Source organism: Urocampus carinirostris, chromosome 14 (assembly GCF_059441175.1).
Source record: "Urocampus carinirostris isolate Australia breed hairy pipefish chromosome 14, RoL_Ucar_1.0, whole genome shotgun sequence".
Taxonomy (NCBI): domain Eukaryota; kingdom Metazoa; phylum Chordata; class Actinopteri; order Syngnathiformes; family Syngnathidae; genus Urocampus; species Urocampus carinirostris.
In genome coordinates this window covers 285,772-305,588 of record NC_142362.1, presented here as the reverse complement: position 1 = coordinate 305,588, position 19,817 = coordinate 285,772, and the positions used below count along the sequence as shown (strand labels likewise).

The 19,817-nt window shown below is 41.0% G+C and overlaps 1 protein-coding gene across 1 annotated transcript; it reads right to left on the bottom strand.

The window, feature by feature from the left end:
• Positions 1 to 1,081: 1,081 nt before the first annotated feature.
• On the bottom strand, positions 1,082 to 19,028 carry cyp27a3 (cytochrome P450 family 27 subfamily A member 3). The gene is made up of 10 exons (XM_088352210.1): positions 18,871 to 19,028; positions 17,557 to 17,910; positions 15,200 to 15,390; positions 13,863 to 14,074; positions 12,157 to 12,354; positions 8,622 to 8,785; positions 7,544 to 7,713; positions 7,383 to 7,464; positions 5,370 to 5,576; positions 1,082 to 1,819 (listed from the first exon to the last, which is right to left on the bottom strand). Exons 1-10 carry the CDS (start codon positions 18,952 to 18,954, stop codon positions 1,697 to 1,699), a joined length of 1,785 nt encoding a protein of 594 aa, XP_088208336.1. The 5' UTR covers positions 18,955 to 19,028; the 3' UTR covers positions 1,082 to 1,696.
• Positions 19,029 to 19,817: the final 789 nt, after the last annotated feature.

The following is a 19,817-nucleotide window of genomic DNA, read 5'->3' as shown; positions in this document are numbered from 1 at the left end:
TGTAATAGTATTTTTGAGTTACAGTATTAAATGCAGTAGTATTTTTGTAGTATTTCTGTAATATCTTTCAAGTATTTCCATATTATTTTGGGTAGTATTTATAAAATATTTGTATATTGTGGTTTTGAGAGGAACCTCCTTAATTGTAGGAAATTGAATACGATCTTGATGACAAACGAGAAAGACGGGAGGAGAGCGGATTTAAAAAAAAACAAAAAACGACAGGCAGTGATTTTGGAAGGTTTCTTTTGGAATGGTCTCAACATTTTGAAAAAGAAAAGGCATTCCATTTGTTAACAAATTAAAAGTAATACCTTCTTGACATTTCTTTTTGATTTCTCATTTTAGTTGGACATTTTTTCAAGCACTTTGTAAAAGAAAAACAAGTCATTCAAGTCAATCAACTAAAAAAAGATTGAAATTAGGGGGGGTTTAGCGACTGTAGAATTGAAATAAAAAGAACCATGCACAATTTTGTTGTTATACAACTCATGTGCACCAGGTGACTGGTAGTTTTGTATGTATGCGTTTGTATTTTTCAAGATTTATTTGTAAAATAAATTGGGATCAGAAAAAAACATGCCCCTTCAAAACAAATTTAAAGTACTCGTCTTTTTTTTATTATTATCATTTGTATATTTTTAGACACTTTCTTTTAAAAGTGAATCATGAAATTGAATCAAATTTGATGAAACCACATGAAAATATAAATTGAAGTGTTTGTATGCGAGTGCATTTTCAAGCTTGATTTTGAAAATAAAATTGTGTCGAAAAATAGACCTTCCATCCATAAACAAAAATAAAAGTACAATAATCATTTTTCATTGATGAACTATAATTGTTTTTATAGTTTATTGTGAAGCCGCCACCTTTAAAATCTTTTTTTTTTTTTAAATAGAAGAAAATCAACCCCATTTAAAAAAGGAGCGAAACCATGGGATGGGGCCAGAATCAATTTAAAGAGAAAAAACGGAATACAATTATTTTTGCGTGTTGGCCGGTACATTTAGAATTTCCAGTCTTCTTCTTACAATCTTTTTAAATTGTGGCAAGATATGGAATACACACAGGCAAATTTGGATTGAATTTCAAACAAATTTAATCTGATATCTGAAAAAGGAGTGAAACGATGAGGGGCGGGCAGAACTATTTCAAGAAAAAAAATGTTTCACTTAACACCATGAAAATCCCACAATTCCAAATGTTATCAACAGTCAATGGATATAGTGTAAAGTCTAAAACAGGGACCACCGACCCATTTCGAAGGCCAGAGCTCCTTTTTTTGTCTTACGGATTAGCGCCAAAGGCTAGCAGTTTGAGATGCGTTCCCAAAATAATTTATTACAATGTAATTACTGTGCAAGTCACGTGTATGTACCGTGTTCTTAGCAAGTTGGAATTATTAGAAGTAGGGTTAAAATCGGAAGGTGCCGGATAAAAACGGCATTTCCTAGAAAATCACAATGCCCCATCACGGGCAAGTCATATTCGGGACCCGTCCGTGAGCTACTCGGGTGATCTCGGGGACCCCTGCTCTAAAAAGATTTTCATTTTCTTCATAAATAACGGCACAACCAACAAACCGACGCGGCCGAGAAGTCGCTTATGGCTTCGCCCCCTCGAGGAAACAGGGCTCAAGCTCCAGCATCCGATTGGTCCTAGTCCAAAGGAGGCCGCGCCTTCTTCCCCCGGTCCGTTATCCTCGTCTGTCGGCGAAGACGAGGTTGATGGGCGCGGCCGGGCACAGCAGCGTCCTGGTGATGGGTTTGACCGCGGCGAAGCCGTTCGGGTCGGGCCTCACCTCGAAGCGACGGACGAGCTGAGCGGAGCAAAAGACAACTCGGTCAGTCAAGGTACAGTCGACCCCCGGGATAAGGCCACCTCGCCTTACGATGTTTTCGCGTGTTTTCGCTCTTTACGGCAACCTCCTCGCTATAAATTGCCGATACGCTTTTGGCTCAACGACTTCCCACAATGCCTTTCTTCAGTTCAGAACTCGGCCTACTTCGTGAAGATATTGCGAGCCGGCGATACAATACTGCATTCGTTAACGAGGGGTACCGAGGCCGGCGGTGATGCTAAAGGGAGAAGCAAGAAGACGACGGAGACGATGGAAACGAGACTTGAGACGATCGAGACACAAGAAAGAGGCACGGGCTAAAGAATATACGGCCGTAACCGATGGAGGATTAGGATTATCATCGAGGAGGCAATTGAACAGGGCACAGCAGCGCCTGTACTTCCTGCGGAGGATGAGGAGAGCCCACCCCACCTGCCCCCACCCTCCCTCATCACATTCTACAGGGGCACCATAGAGAGTATCCTGACCAGCTGTATCTCTGTGTGGTGTGGAGGCTGCAGCGCTACCGACTGGGGTAGTGTGAGGAGGGTAACGAGGACAGCAGAGAAAATAATCGGGACTACACTTCCCTCCATTCAGGACATCGGCCAGAAGCGCTGCCTATCCCATGCTAAGAACATTACCGGGGACCCCTCTCACCCCCATCATGGACTGTTCACTCTGCTAGCCTCTGGGAAGAGGTTCTGCAGTGTGCGGTGCAGGACCACCAGGCTCCGCAATAGTCTAGTCCCCATGGCCATTAGACTGTTAAATGGTCAATCTAACATATAGTTAACTTAAATCTAAACGGCTGCTAATCTGACTTTTTGCACTACTGGCAGTTTTTTATAGCTTGCCACTCATTGCACATTGCTCTCTGCACTATGGTAATTACAGCGTTATTGTTACAGTGTTAATGTTACTGTGTACCTGACTTGTTAACCTGACTGCCCATTTTGCACATCTGGTTAGCTACCCTTCTTGCACTATCGGCACTATGGTAAAATACTATACGTAGCCAAAATACAATACAACTTTATTTATATCTGTACATTCAAGGAAACTGTGGGGGTCAGATGCATCGACATTTCGTTCTGTATACACGTGTACTAGAATGACAATAAAGTAGATCTGAATCTGAATCTGAAAGGAAAAAGTATTCTAAGGGTATGACAATTTTTCTAAAGGGATTTTTTTAAGATCCATTTTTATTTCCCCCTCTTTCTGCATCCACCCGCTCAAGTCACGTCACACCAAAGGTAAATCCAATATCACTTTTCATTGACTTTCAAATGTTATTCAATAATATACAGCAGCAAATTTGGACCAAGGGGCCCATCCTGGACACTTATCCTATTGTTTTCATCTCTAAGTGAGTATACACGATATATCCCTTTTTATATTGGTTTTTAATGAAATTGGTCTCTAAACGCCCACCATTAAATAATATAAGACATGAATGGCAGCCACTCCAGCAGCTCCCGTGTTATTTTCGATTGTTCTCAGCTCAGGGATGCTGCTGGAAATGTGAATTTCCCAAAGGGGATGAACAAAGTATCTATCTATCTATCTATCTATCTATGAGGTCCCCGTTTTAAGGACGTCAGAGTTCTGTCGTTTTTTGGGAGTATTTCTGTAGTTTTACTTTTGTAGTATTTTGCAGACGTTATTGGTGGTATTTCCATAGCACAATTGCTATAGTATTGCTGTAGTAGTACTTTTGCAGTATTTTTGTTGTAATACTTCTGTAGTCATTTTTCTTTAGTATCTTAAGGTCATTCTTGGGTAAATCTCTGTAGTGGTATTTTGTATTCAAGTACTATGGTAGTAGTATTTTTGTAGTATTTTAATGAAATCCTTTAGATAGATAGATAGATAGATAGATAGATAGATAGATAGATAGATAGATAGATAGATAGATAGATAGATAGATAGATAGATAGATAGATAGATAGATAGATAGATAGATAGATAGATAGATAGATAGATAGATAGATAGATAGATAGATAGATAGATAGATAGATAGATAGATAGATAGATAGATAGATAGATAGATAGATAGATAGATAGATAGATAGATAGATAGATAGATAGATAGATAGATAGATAGATAGATAGATAGATAGATAGATAGATAGATAGATAGATAGATAGATAGATAGATAGATAGATAGATAGATAGATAGATAGATAGATAGATAGATAGATAGATAGATAGATAGATAGATAGATAGATAGATAGATAGATAGATAGATAGATAGATAGATAGATAGATAGATAGATAGATAGATAGATAGATAGATAGATAGATAGATAGATAGATAGATAGATAGATAGATAGATACTTTGTTCATCCCCTTTGGGAAATTCACATTTCCAGCAGCATCCCTGAGCTGAGAACAATCGAAAATAACACGGGAGCTGCTGGAGTGGCTGCCATTCGTGACGGCGCCGGAAGAAAAGATTCAATTTGAATCATGTACAAACAAACAAACAATTGAATCATGTACAAACAAACTAACAAAATATTCATGTTTCAATAAGTGGAGTGTTAATAAAATGGGGGGAAAATAATTTCTGATACTGATACCTTGTTATTTGCCCTTTGATGGCAACAACAGAGGCCAAACATTTTCTGTAACATTTCAAAAGCTTTTCACACACTGTTGCTGATATTTTGGACGAGTCCTCCATGCAGATCTTCTGTAGAGCAGTGATGTTTTGGGGCTGTTGTCGGGCAACGAAGAGTTTCAACTCCCTCCGCTTCTATGGGGTTGCGATCTAGAGACTAGCTATGCAACTCCAGGACCTTGAAATGCTTCATACAAAATCACTCCTTTGTTGCCCCGGCTTGGTGGCCTATAAAGCAGCTTACCTTACTTTGTCAAACGCCTTCTTGAAATCAACGAAAGCATGATAGAAGTTTCCCCAGTGTTGTTGAAACTTCTCACATAAAGGAGAAAACTTCCCGCCGGTAAAGGCCTGGAAAATCTCGACCACCTGTGGGCCTTTCAGATGCTCAAGGTCAAACTTGATCCATGAGTTCCGTGACTTTTTAACCTTCACAAGGCGAATGCGGAATTTCATCATATATGAGGTCCATTGTATTGTTGCACTACATTTGATATTTAGTATTGTGGTTATTTTGTAGTATTTTTGTTGTACACACTCAATGTGAGAATGGGGACTGAGTCGGCCCCCAAAAAACACCCGTTTATGAGTAGCCCACCCCGGATGTACACATATAGAAAACCTAAGTAGCCTAGTATTTTCCGGGATAGACGGCGCACCTTAAAACCCCCGCGTTGCCAGAAATTTGCAGGAGCGATTTATCATTTCTTATGGTCCAGAAAATGCGGTCATTAAAAAAAAAAAGAGACTTTTTCCTCTGGAGCCCACCCACATTAGCAATTTAGCATAGCTTTCTATACCCCGCCAGTTTCTTCACCTCGGGTGCGATTCACTCGGTATCCGGGGGGAGGGAGGGGAATTGAAACACGGACCCCGATTCGTATCTTGATGCCTACCGTGGACAGCAGCAAATACATCTCCAGCTCGGCCACCCGCCGACCCAGGCAGGCCCTGGTCCCGAACCCGAAGGGAACGGATCCGAAAGGGTGCCGGCTCTGCTGAGGGTTTTCCCGCCTCATCCAGCGCTCCGGCAGGAAGCGTTCCGCTTCCGGGAAGACGCTCTCGTCGTGGGAAACGGCGTAGTGGCACAGGTGGAACAGCGTCTGAGGATCGGAGGCAAAAAGAAACGTGGCTGAATCCGGATCCGATCCGGAAGTCGGTGGAAAGGGGATGCGTAAAGGGTCCTTATACGTTTGATTTGAACAAGTTGAGACTGATATGGATCTGAAACCAGGACCACATCTGGTTCATTCACAACACCCGCAAAGTTTGACTCTGAATGTTATTTTGATTGTACATTTAGTATATCGGACTCTTACCCCGTCCAGATTTAGAATTAGGACCAACTCTGGATCAAACTTCAACACCCGCAACGTGTAAAACAGTTTGGCACCAAATCTTTTCCAGAATGTGCACATCATTCAGACAAACATCAGATGTGGAAAGTTGTCCATGCAATACCAAACCAGGCTTCATCCAGATCTGATCCAGATGTTAGTCATTTTGAAAATATGCCGCAGGTCATTTCACATTGTCACTCAACTCTGGCCTTGGTCCAGATTTGCAAACAGGACCTACTCTGGATCGAACTTCAACATCAGTAAAATGTAAAGCGGCAACCAGTTCGATTCGATGTCTTATCCCGATTCTACATTTAGTATCGATAAGAATCTTGCGCCGGTCCAGATTTGCAATTTTGACCAATTTGAATCAAACCTCAACCTGGGTGACATCTACAATGTCACTCCTAATCTCATTTTGATTGAGTTATCAGTCTGACAAATTCAGGCAATCGTCAGGTGTGGGAATTTGTCAGTGCCACGTCAAATCGGATTCGACCCACATTGCAAATCATGTTTCCGTGTAAATGCAGCACAGAAACTGTTTGGATACTAAGAAATGTGTCAAATATGGCTTGGAATCATATTATGAATGTACAACCCAGGCGCTTGACAAATCGGTAGCCACTGTGAACCGTGTATTGAAAACCCAGCGAGATCCAGATTTCATCCATATTGCAATCCTTGTATCAGTGTAAAACGGATATAGGATCGTCTGATTTAAAAAAAAAAATGAAGAAATCGAAGGTGAAGGATCATTTCCAATTCATAGACAGATCTCTCTTAATCCAGATTTGATCCAGGCAGCGAGGCTTGCAGTTCTTTGGATAATTTTTGAGTTTTTCTTTGTAACCTACTGGATGAGCCACCATCACACTATTGGAGTCCTCTTCGTTCGTCGACAGCTCCTGGGAAGGTTTGCCACTGTTCCCAGTTTTCTCCATTTGTGCATAATGGCTCTGACAGTGGTTCTCTGGAGCCTTACAGCTTTTGAAATTGATCAGTCTGAAAAAAGTCTCAAAGCTATTTCAATTTTTTTCCTCATTTCTTCTGGAACTTCTTTGGATGGTGGCATTTCAGTTGTGTTCTTGAGATTTTGGAGCCGACTTCACTTTGTCTACCAGATTCAATTGGAATGATTTCTTGGTTTAACCTGGGTGGCGGCAATCCATTTGGGGTGCGCTCTGTGGAATTGAACTCGGCTTTCCCAAAACTGTGCTAAGTCACAGTTACTTTGTTATGACACAAAAGTGGACAAGCGAGGTTTGGATTATTTGTGTGCATGAAATAGAATCGAGGTTTCAAAACAGTTATTTTGTATTTCCTTTGGTTGTCTCTGTGTGATATTCAAATTGGATTGATGATTTGAACCGTTTGTGCGGGATAAATATGCAAAAAAAGAAAACAGAAATTTGGGAAGGGGTCAACTCATGTTTCACAACCTGACTTTTTGGACACATCCGTAGCGTACAAATATATCATCGGCGGATTATATCTGGCTAGCAGCGCAATTCGGATTTGATCTAGATTTGAAGTTCACATCGAGTATGCCTTATTGTGAGTTCTTACCCTTTTGGGAAAAAGATGATCGCCAACCACCATCTCGCTTTCAGCAGCGACGCGAGCGTTTCCCGGAACGACGGGATAAAGCCTGAAACGGAAAAAGAATGATGTCGTTTTTTTTTTTAGGTTTCCGTTTCCCGACGCAGGTACGGCGGTCCCCTTCCCACCGCAGGGTCTCCCGAACGACGGCCTTGAGGAAGGGCATGCGGGAGATTTCGTGAGCGGTGGGCAAGTCGCGGGAGGCAGGCCAAACGGAAGACACTTCCCGGTGGAGTTGGTCCTGGATACCTGGCTCCTTGGCCAGGTGGTACAGAGCCCAGGAAATGGTGTTCGACGTCTGAAAAAAAAGCAAATACAAAATCCACTCCAGTTTTTGCTACACGGATCAAATCATTGAAGGAAAAAACATCAACTGTTTACTTGTGCTTTAGATGAGAAAAACAAATCTATGAATTTTCTTTCTTACGATGCTTTTCAATGCGATCGTTCTTCTTTTACAGTAAAAAATAAAAAGAATTAGAGAAAGCATATTTAAAAATATCTATTTTTTAAATTTAATTTAAAAAAATTCTAAATTTTTTTTACAACTATTTCCTTTCTGTATTCCTTCATTAAAAACACATTTAAAAAATGTAAACTTTTTTTGAAAAAACATGATCATCATTTCCTTTCTGTATCTTATTAAAAATAAATTTAAAAAAGAAAAAATGAACTATGAGCATAAATCTAATCTCTAATAAATCTTCTTTCCCTTTTAATGTTTTTAGTCTAAAGAAATAGAAAGTGGAATAAAGATATAAAATATTTAAAAGCATGATCATTTCTCTTCATTTTGATGGGATTAAAAAGATAACTGAGATCAATATAAACAAATAAATTATAAACATAAATAAAAATACATTCCTCTTTCATTAATGTTATTTTGTTTGGAAGACAATAGAGTTTTTGAACTAGTATTGAAAATAATAAAAATAAACCAAAATCATTTTAAAACCAGGATTATGTTATTTAAAAATCAACAAATACATACAATAGAATTCATGCAAAAAATATTTAAAAATTAAAACAAAAACGTGATATTATTTAGAAAATAAAATCAAATACAATAATCAATAAAAATCCCCTTAAAATGAAAAACACGATATTCTTTCCTTAAACGCTATTTGATTGCAAGTGAAAAAGCTGGTTTTGGCACCGTTTCCTAAATCGATATATATAAAAAAGAGGAACATGTGGAATTCGTACGGTGTCAACTCCCGCCAGCAGGAGCTCGGTGATGCTTCCCAAGATCTGGGTCAGGTTCATTTTTTGGCCGAGCAACAGGTGAGTCAGGTAAGCCCCCTCCAAGTCGCCCTCCGTCTTCTCCTTCCTGCTCAGCTCCTCTATCTTCTTCTGCACCAGCTCTTCCGCTGAAATGATACGAAAATCCATTTTAAAACGTTTTTCATCATCTTGATTTTCTTGCATCGTGTAGCGCACTATATTATTGAGGTTTTTTTTTTCTTTGAAAGTTAGGATTATAAATAATGCTTACATTTATTGCATTTTGTATCTTCTAGTATTTTATTGCAGAAAAGTTCTTTATTCAATTTTGCTTATTTCTACTCGAATCCATTTCCATGACTTTGTGAAAAAAAAATCTGAAAATAAGTCGATCAAATAAATACATCCATCCATCATCTGCACCGCTTATCCACAGTAGGGTTGCGGGGGTGCCGGAGCCCGTTTCAGCCGTCTTCAGGCAGTGGGCAGCGGACACCCTGAACTGGTGGCCAGACAGTCGTAGGGCACACAGAGACAAACAACCATTCACTTGCTCATTCCCACCTAGGGACAGTTCGGACCGGCCAATTCATCTGAAATGCACGTTTTTGGAATGTGGGAGGAAAACCACGCAAGCACGGGGAGAACATGCAAAATCCACACAGGAAGGTTCGATCTCATGACTTCAGAACTGTGTCGCACACGCGCTAACCGCTGCGCTGCCGTGCTTCGAATAAATACAGTGAAAAGAAAGATACTAATGCTACAAAAAAGGGCAGATTCTTAAGCATATTATATATCATTTTCTTATTAGGAATGTTGATCAAGATTTAACCCCAAAAACAAATATGATGACAACATTTTGAAGAGTGCCTTGACATTTTTGATATTCGTATTCTTGTAGATCATTTTTTTTTGCCACGCCTAAACTGAATTGTATGAGCGATGGGACAGGGAGTTATAGGAGTTTGCTTGACAAAAAAAATCTTATTTTTGGATTATTTCTTCCTCACCAAGACATTGAAATATAGAGAGACAAGTGCGCTTTGTTTTAATGATCAACTGCACAGTTAGAAAAAGTAGCTAAGTGACCTTTCTTACCTACGTGACTCCGTCAGTGTTGCCGTGCAAGTTTGTCTTTTTTTTTTAGAGAAGCGGCTCTTTTGGCTCGGCTCACTCAAAAGAGCCGGTTCTGTCGGCACCCAAACAGTTCTTCAGATTGTTTTTGTTGCTTTTATCCATATCACCAATTTGTATGCAACATGATGCTCTAAATGGCTCCAAAAGGGGGAAAAAAGAGAGACAACTGCACAAAAACGAAAAAAACTAAAGTCTTTTTATAAGAAGGAATAAAGAAAAAAACAAAGTAAAAAAACAAGGAAAAGGGGAGAAAAAGTAGTATCAAAAAATGAATAAGGAAATTAGACAACAAAAGAAGACAAAACATGAAAAAAGTAAAAAGATAGAAAAAAAAGAGACAAAGGAAGGAAAACTAAAGAAAAGGGGTAAAAAAAGAGGAAACATGCGGAAAAAGGGACACATTTTTGAGAGTCTCTGATCGATCGTTTTACATTCAAATCATATGCATAATGTTTGAATGTAACAGTCAATCTTTTGCCAAAATTGTACTTCCGCTCAAAAAAGGGATTGAATTCTGTATCGAGCAACCGACTCGACGAATCTACAAAATGTTAGTATTATGCAACAAAAGATACTTGTTTACATTAGCCAATTGATTTAAAATGGAATGACTAACAAGTGCTGCCAGAAAGCCAGCAGAATGTAACATTAGTAACAGTGTGACACTGGAGTGTCATGCCCAATTTCGTTGTCAGAATATGTTAACCCATTTTGTAACAACGACAATAAAGGGTATATTCTATTCTATTCTATTATTCAGGTTTTGGAGACATTTGCTAAGGATTCGGTTGCCAGAGTTGGGATTGATGTGGCTCATGGTCCTTATTCACAGACTTTGTGCGATTGTTCGGACCCGAGGGAGCTTAGAAGGAACATTGGTTGCGGCACTCGGAGCAATATCGGTCAATGAAGCGTCTTAAGCGAGGTTATAACAGAGCATTCTGTGTATTGACACGGAACAAGATCGAGTACCCGTCGGTTGTTCATTTACTCATGTCATCTGGTTTTACTCGGCGCGCAAGTAATCATTTACAAAGTGATGGGTGAAAAGTACATGATTTCATTGCCATGAAATTGGAATATTTTTTTTGGGTGGTGATAAAATATGAGTTCATCACGATGGGGAAAAAGCATACGTCAGATTAAAATGTCCATACATTTCTCATAGACTACCGACTTGTCTTAAATCAAATTGACCTCATTGTTATAGCATCTATGTTATTTTGGGTAAATTTGGAAATGCAATTCTCATGATTTAGAAATAAATAAAGCATTTTTAAAAAGTAAGTCATTCAATTCAGTGGTAGAACTAATAATAAGAATAATTGATATTTGTGAAATTAAAAAAATAAAATAATAAATTCCATGTTCATTAAAAAAAGATTTATATTTGTGCAATTATGGGGGAAAATATAAAGAAATGAAAAGAAAATAAAAAAGTTTCAGTGCAGGCTAGTATGAATATTTGTGCAATAGAAGCAAGTTAAATATTTGAAAAATAGAATATATAAAAAAGATAATGATTAAAAAATGTTGATTGATATTTGTGCAATAAGGCTAAAAAAATATATTTGAAAAATTGAATACATACATAAAAATTATAAAATGTTTCAGTAGAAGAAGTATTTCAAAAATATTTTGTTTCATATCTGTGCAATTATTGTAAATCGTATAAAAAAATACAAAGAATAAAGTGGCAGAACTCGTTTAAAAATATATAATTGGGAAATGAATGAAAACAATGACTTAAAAAAAATGAGGTTTCAGTGGTGGAACTCATTTCAAAAACATATTTGTGTAATAATGGAGAAAAAAACAAAAACAAAAAAAATGGAATACAAATATTTTAGCTTAAATATTCAGTGTGGCTGTTTAAAAAAAAAAAAGAACATCAAAAGGCACCGCGGGACTACAAAAAGCTACCTGGAAAGGAACGCTGTGAAAAGGTGAAGCGACAGGAAGCCGTAACGGTACAGCGGCACATTTGAAGAGACGCTTCGAGTCAAATGAAAATGCTACAAAGGCGAGCTACGAGGTCGCTTGCTACCAACCACCGAAAAGCTTTATTTATGAAAGAGTGTTGAAAAAATGGCATGCTAAATAGTCGGCCCCAGTTTACCGAATTTGGTCCCCCCGCTTTCTCAAAAGTTTGGACACCCCTGTCATGGGACCTGGCGACCACTCGTGTGGACATAAATGCACGTTAAGGAAGAAGCTCGGGTCTCAGGAGCTTCAAGTCGAAAACGTTTAAGTTATACCTTTGTGATCACATTTTTTCATATCATAATATTGGGATGTATACATATTTTTTTATTTGATTTTTTTAAACTACAAATTTGCTAGCATGGTTTCCATGCCAACGACGCGTGACGCTCACAGACTTTGAAGAGATGATCCCAGACGGCCACAAAATTTTTCCAGAACGGCAGGTAAGGCCAGCAGCGCTTGGGAAAAAGGATGACGACGGAAGAGAGTCGGAACATTTCCCCCACCGACCAGATAAATTTTCTGGTCTCCTCGGGCAGATCTTGCTCCAGGCAGCCCAGACGGGTCTCGAACAGCACCGAGCAGATTCCTCAAAAAAGAAAGGTTCAAATTATTCATAAAGTCAAAACAAAAATATAGTTGACCCCAGGGGTGTTACCGGGGAGAGGGGCAGGGGGAGTGCCCACCCACAGAGAGGCTATGCCCAACAGACAAAAAGTGGATGTAATACTGACGGCAGTTTGGGCAGCGCATATGCTATCTCGGACACTAGCGTGGAGTGGACTCTCCCGCTCCCTTCAGCACACAGTGTGCGCGCCAGTCCCCACGGAGGGAGCAGCCCCTCCCAGCATCGGTCGCAATGATGGGAATTTGGTCTCTTTTTAGAGACGCGGCTCGGCGGATTAAAAACGGCAGGCACCCAATCGGCTCTTCAGATTGGATTAAAGCAACAAAAAAAACATTCATGAACAAGTATTATGTAACTTTATTCACAGAATGACCTTACTAGGAGGTAAGTACTGCAGAAACCCCAGACAACAATAAAAAAAGGAAACAAAGGAAGACATAAATCTGATCAAAAAACAAAAAAGAGAATAGAAGAAAAAGCTGATAAAGCAAGAAAATATAAGTCAAATCTAAGAAAAAAAGAAACAAAACAACCAGGAAATGAAGAAGTAAAAAGCAAGAAAAAAGTAGTAAAAAGCTAAGAAAAAAATAAACAAAACAGGAAAAACTAAAACAAAAGAGGAAAGTGGAGAATGAAATAAGAATAAAACAAAAGTAATAAGTGAGGTAAACCAGGAGCAAAAAATGCAAAAAAAGAGAAAAAGAAATACAAATCAAGAAAAAAAGCAGGCAAAAAAGAGGGGAAAAAACAAGTTTAAAAAAAGACAAAGCAGGTTTTTGGGGGTCCCTTTGATCAGTATATTATATTACCAATAACAAAATAATATGCATAATAAAAAAATTGTTTAATATTTTTTGAATTTATTCTATTAAATGTCAATATCATTTATTTCTACACAAGGCAGTTGAATTAGTTAAAATAGAATTTTATCATTTATTTATAACACTGAAGAGTTCATATTTTTAACGTTATACTTGTTTTGCATTTTCAGGGATTTTGCGTTGTTTATTTTTAAATCATTTCAGTGTGTAAAAAGCTCAAATCGTTTTGCATTTTATACATCTTTTTTGTAAATCTGTGAATCTTTTCATTTGTATTTCATGTGTTTCTCAGGGATCCCCTGCAAAACATATGAAATGACTTCATCATTTGGTGCACAAGGTTTTAGTATTATTGAGAAGATATCACAAATACAAAATTAAAAACTCGATAATGAGGAATGGAGCTACCATCGGCATCATTTTTACACACACGTTTTGATGTTTCTTGATTTATTGTGTGATCTATCCAGTCAGACTGCCAAGAAACACGGCAATGGCAACTATTTCAAGCATTTCAAGCACTTCACCCTGAATTCGAGCATTTTCCTGACTTCAAAAACACAACCTGGATGTAGTACTGACGGCAGTTTGGGCAGCGCATATCCTATCTCGATTCAATCATTTTTCAGGGATTTCAACCGTGCATACCTTCAAAAGCAAACTTGTAAAGTTCTCCGGTCACGTCGTGCACCAGGTCCGGAGTCGCGCCTCCTTTTGCGTTTTTCTCCCTCAAGAGGCAAAGTCGATCCAAGAAATCGGACACCACCGGGTTGATGGTGTCGGCGTAGGAGGCCACGTGCTTGGGCTTCAGCATCCGAGGGTTCAGGACGCTGCGGATACGCTGCCACTCGGCCCCGAGCCTCGAAGCAAATACACAGGCACAAAAAGGATTCATATCCTTGAAATGTAAAGACTGCAAAAAGATCCATCGATCTGTCAACGTAGCTTTAAATAGGACTTCAAAGAAGAGTCCAATTTGAAATAATAATTGGGGATGATCCACACTTTGGCCTCTTGGGCTTAGTGCTATGCAGGCAAAGTGTAAACACAATGACAATAGAAGAACGTGCTATTAAAAGTATGCTATGGATTCCTTCCTTTAACGTTATCCAAGAAACCCCTCTCTTTTTCTTCCTGCTACAGAGACTTCTTCCCCTTTTTAATCCCATCTATAGACTCAAGTGCAACACCCTAACCCCACAAGACAACACTTTTGTTGTAAGTGGTTGGGTTACTATCCGATGATTAGATTACCGGAGCCGAATGACAAAGGTTTTCCAATTTAAAAAAACAAATCGATGGCTGTGTTCTCGTGTCACGATAGGCTGATGGTTTGATGATTCTGTCATGGTTGGCAGAAAACTAACTATTGGCAACCCGATAGTGGGTTTTTCTTTTTGTTAATCAATCAATAAATTCTGCGCGCGATTACAAGCGGGGCCGCAAGGGAGGGGCCTATGGGGTAAGGTCTGCCTTTGCTCCATTCTTAGGGGTAGATTCAAGTCACACCGACTATAGAAGTTGGATGCGCCCACCCCTTACTCTTTTTTTTGCAGGCAAATGAAGAACGCCTGCGTGTCTCCCCCCCACCACCCCCCTGGGCCAAGGGGTCGAGAATTTCAAGGTTTTTGGAGCCGCTAAATCATTTGCTGTCGATGTCGTAGAGTGAGGAAAAAGACGTAAAGAGGGGGTGGATAGCCTCTTATTCCACATCGTATCCCGGGGGTCTACTCATGCATTTATTTTGACCCAGTTTTGTGCAACAGTAGACATTTTCTTATTATTATTCATTTGTTGATGACTTTGTACTGTGCGTCTACCTCCTCGTCAAATACGGTTATGATATTTTTTCATCAATATGATCCTGGAGTCGGATTGTGTTGAAAACCTTGGCCTGAACGGTGCAAGAAGCCCAGGCTACCAGTCAGACCGGAAATAGGGAATGTTCCGGAGGCGGACGGGGGGAGGAAAAGAAGGCGACTTACTCGGTGAGGGGTCCGTGTGCTTGCTTGCGGACCTCCCGGTAACGCCTCCAGTGGGGCATGTCGGTGCGTACCGGATGTCGGCCCTCCTGCCGCAAAACCTGCTCGATGAGTTCGGCGCTGGCCACGTTGACCACCACCAGGGGGCCGTAGGTGGATTTCCACAGGGGGCCGTAAATCTTTTTGTGCTCGATCTGGAAGCAAACGTCGGCAAATCCGCAAAATGTTACGGTACGGTTTTAAACTGAGGAGTTCTGGAAAAATAATCGCGAATTGCGTAATGAGATTGTAATAACATGATAGGCTTTTTAAAAACCTTTTTTTCTCTATAGCGTGCTGAATTTCATAACATTTAGACTTGTCAGAACATTTTAAATCTCACAATTACAACACTTTTAAACAATAACCAGTGCAGCAAGAGGCAGGTCTGTAGCAGAGTGGATGCCATGAGTGGCTAGAGAAGGAAACCAGAATCAGTGCCGTTCACTTGCATGACCGGCCGTGCAAGTCGAGTGACAGCGAAGGACGACGCACGAGCAGCTCACAATAACAATAGTGGCAAGCCACAACCTGCAGCCAAGTCGGTAACTTTAGGGGCTAGAGAAGGAAAGTGAGGAGAAAGCGAATAACGCTTGAATCCAGAAACGCTACGATTTTCGCTCACATGACCGGCTGTGGTGGGCGAATGACACTTAAGGACAAAGCAGGAACAGCAAACAATCGCTACTTGGCCAAGTAGCTCACATGAGGGGCTAGAGAAGGAAACTGTGGTTAAAAAAAAAGTTGAAAATACGTGAATGACAGGACTCTGCGAGCATCACATGTTCAACTCTGTGTGCGAAGTGGCTGTTCCGTTCTAAATGAAATATAGGAACAAGTTAGCTTTGCCAAAATGGTCATTTGGGCTTCAGTACAAGATTGAATTTATTCGTCTTTATCGTCATTGATAACAAGACCACCACCCACGGACAAGCTCGGCCTACCCAAAGGAAAAGGGGATGTAGTATTGACGGAAGTCTTGGCAGCACAAACACTTCAAATTGTGTATGTCAACGGACTCTCCTGCCCCATTCAGCAAGTTTGCACATCAGTCCCCACAGAGGGAGCAGCACCACCCAGCATGTCCCTTCGTCATAGAGATTGGAATTCAGTCTCTTTTTTTCAGCACCCTTGTAGCGCTTCGGATTGTTTTTCGCTGTATTTCTCAAATGACCAATTATTACGTCTGTTGGGCTGTAAACTGTCATCAAGATTGTCCCCTCTATACTGGACAGAAACCTTTTTCACGCCGGTATCGTCTTGCCCTCGCATGCTCTGTATAAAGTAGTATGCTAAAATAGTGTGCAAGTTCTATTTCATCTCTGAGTCATGTGTACCCATGAAAAGAGCCATAAGTTCCCAACTGAGAAAAGACAGGGGGCACTAAGGATCGGGTCGGAGCGGGACCCTTTTTTTCAGCCCGCAGGTTTTCGACCCAAAGCCGGCCGGCCCACTTAGTCATGGCGGAGGAATTGGAATCACGCGTTTGTTACCTCCTGTCTCGATGACTGTAATGCCCTACTCTCCGGTCTCCCGAAGTCCAAAATCAAGCGCCTTCAGCTGGTACAAAATGCTGCAGCCAGGCTTTTAACTCAGACAAGAAAGTATGATCACATGACCCTGATTTTAACTCACCTGCATTGGCTCCCTGTTAGTTTAAGATGTGATTTTAAGGTTCTGTTGCTAGTATACAAAATCATGCATGGACTTGCTCCCTTGAATTTCCCCCTATGTTCAGGTCCGGAGCTTTCGCTCTGAAAACGCTGGTCTCCTCGTGATCCCAAGAGCCAAGAAGAAATCCGCAGGTCCGAGAGCGTTCTCCATTCGGGCACCGGTGCTGTGGAATGATCTTCCCCCTGAGTTTGCTAGCAACCTCAGTGGAAATGTTTAAATCTAGGCTTAAAACACGCTTCTATTCTATAGCATATGAATAACCTAAATTTTATGTTGATAATATGTGTATTATTTGCCCTCATGTAGGTTTTAGATCAGGGGATATGGCGTCATAATAGTCTGTAGTTTGCAATAGTCTTTGATCTGTGCAGCCCTTTGAGACTCTTTGTGATGAAGGGCCAAACAAATAAACAGGACTTGACTATTGACCAATGTCCACTAACAGTAATCTGAAATCAATTTGTCTTTCCCACCAGATTTTTAACTCTTAGAACTGCGAAAAGGGGCAGGTCACGCACACGCGATACGTGTTATTACATGTCGTAAAGCCTGCTCCCCGCGTGGTTATCGCCTATTCTTCTGTTTAGTTGTTTAGCGCTCGAGCAAGAATGCGAAAGCCTGCCAAAGCAAAGACCTGACCTACTTACTTGCATTTGCTGCGTGCTTTGGAAGTAGCCTTTAACGAAGAGCCAGTAGAGCGTGTTGAGGAAGCTGGGTCCGCCCAGCTGATCCATGCTCTTGGGACCCGGTACCGCCACCGACCCGGCGCAGGTGGAGCTCCGTCGCCCGAGACCCCGTGTCCGAATCCCGCCCAGGATCTTGGCCCACATGTCGCCGGATCTCGCACCTCGGCGCCTTCCCCCGGTGGCTTTTGTTGCTCCGGCGGCGGGCGCGGACTTTGTCACGGAGGTCGCGGCGACCCGATCCTGCGCACGGAGCGACACGAAGCGGCAAGTCGACACGCTCGTGCGTTCCCGAGCGCCGGGACGCGTTCCTGGAACCTGGCCAAAAAAAACAACCGACGTCACGTTGCCGTGGTGACGCTTCAGTCTCGGCCGTGTCGCAACAAGACAAATAGTTGAGACTTGAAAACGTGGCTCGAGGGCGAAGCCACTGCCCGGGCTGTCCGACTCATCGGGTTCCGCGAGGTAGAAAGAGAGAAGAAAAAAAACTCTCACGGGGGCCGGTCAAGAAGATTAAAGAGAAAGAAAGGGAAAGAAGAGAGAGAAGGGACAGTGGGGAAAAAAGAGAGGGGGATAACCAGAGAAAGAGTAAGAGAGAATAATAGAAATTAAGGTGGAGATGGAGAAAGGAAATATAGAAACAAAATAAGAGAGTGAGAGAAAAAGAGAGGGTATGAGAGAGATAAACAAAAGTGGAGAGTGAGAAAGAGGGGGAGAACAAGAGAAAGAGAACTATAGAGAGAATGGGAAAGAGAGAAATAAAGAGGATGAAAAAGCATGAAAGAAAGAGTAGGAGAGAAAGATCAATTGAAATCAAGGCGGTGAGAAAGAGGGAGCAAAAAAGAAAGAGGATAACAAGAGTGAGAGAGAATGATAGAGAGCTAGGTAGGGAGCGTGAAAGAGAATGAGAGGAAGAGGGAGAGAGGTGGGGAGAAAAAGAGACCGAAATGAGGAATTGAAGAACAAATCAATAGTGAGAGACAAAAAAAGTGAGAAATAGAAAAAGATAGAGACAAGGAGAGGCGAGAAAGCAAGTGAAAAAAGCGAGGAAAAAGAGGGAATAAGAGCTGACTTGAAAGCAGCCGTGTGTACTATACAACGACCCCTAGTGGTCCAAATACCTCATTTATTTAAATAAGTGATAAGCAAAACATGACTTGTGGGTTCATCAAAAATGACACAACATGAAGCAGCTTTTGAAGAATTTAACGTTTATACGGAAGCTCGAATGACCATTTTGCAAAGTTGCTTTAGCGTTAGCATTTAATGGCTACTTACTGCACACAGTTGAGCTCTCCATCTGATGGTCGCCAAGTCCCGGGATTCAGCCATCTTCCGCGGTTTCCTTCTCCGGCCAGTCATCTTAGCCGATTGGATGCAGGCTGTAGCGCACCGCTAGCAATGAGTATCTATGAGTATTAGCTGCTCCGGCTTCGTCTTTTAAGCTCACTTGACTTTCGCAGCTGCTCATGCGAGAAAACGTCGTAGAGACCCGATTCGGGCAGCTTCCACTTTATTTCCTGTTGTTTTTTTCTTTAGCTGCTCACGTTAGCCACTTGTTAGAAGCTATAGCTATTTTTAGCTAGATGATGCCTCGTCCTTTATTGTCGCTCACCACAGCAGGTCATTCAAGCAAACATAACAGAGTCCTGGAATTAAGGCGTCATCAAATGTTTGTCCCCACGGATACCTTCTTTAGCCTCTCATGTTAGTATATACTCTAGGCATCAAGGTATTGCTCGCCGCTATTGTTATTTATTCTTAGTTGCTGCTGCGTCGTCCTGCAATGTCACTCGCCTTTCACAGCTGGTCAAGCAAGTGAACACCAGTGATTCTTTTTTTTTTTTTTTTTACTTATCCACTGTTTCCTTCTCTCTCGCTCATATTTGCCTTTTGTCTGCAGGCTATGGCTCACCACGAGTCACTGTTGTTATTGGTAGCTGTCTTGCTTCGTCCTTCAGTGTCACTCGCCTTCCACCCTTCCACATTTCATCACGCAAACAAACATTGCTGAGACCAGAGATTCGGGCATCTACAACTTTTTTTCCCGTTGTTTTCTTCTCAGGCCACTCCGGTTAGCATCTTGGCTGCAAGCAATTGCAGCAGCTTGAGTCATTGTTAGCTTCTTTATCCTTCAGTGTCACCCACTTTCAACAACCGTTTATGCAAGCGAATGTTAGTAGAGTCCTGCGATAGAGGCCTCCGGCACCTTTTGTTAGCCACTT

What these genes read in the sequence shown, in the direction of transcription:
- cyp27a3 (XM_088352210.1), bottom strand. Translation starts at nt 18,954, where the DNA reads ATGACTGGCCGGAGAAGGAAACCGCGGAAGATGGCTGAATCCCGGGAC. An exon ending in GGAGAGCTCAACTGTGTGCA is followed by an intron (nt 17,911 to 18,870) that starts GTAAGTAGCCAT and finishes TTTTTTGGCCAG; the next exon opens with GTTCCAGGAACGCGTCCCGG. An exon ending in TGCTGGCGGGAGTTGACACC is followed by an intron (nt 7,714 to 8,621) that starts GTACGAATTCCA and finishes CTTTTTTTTCAG; the next exon opens with ACGTCGAACACCATTTCCTG.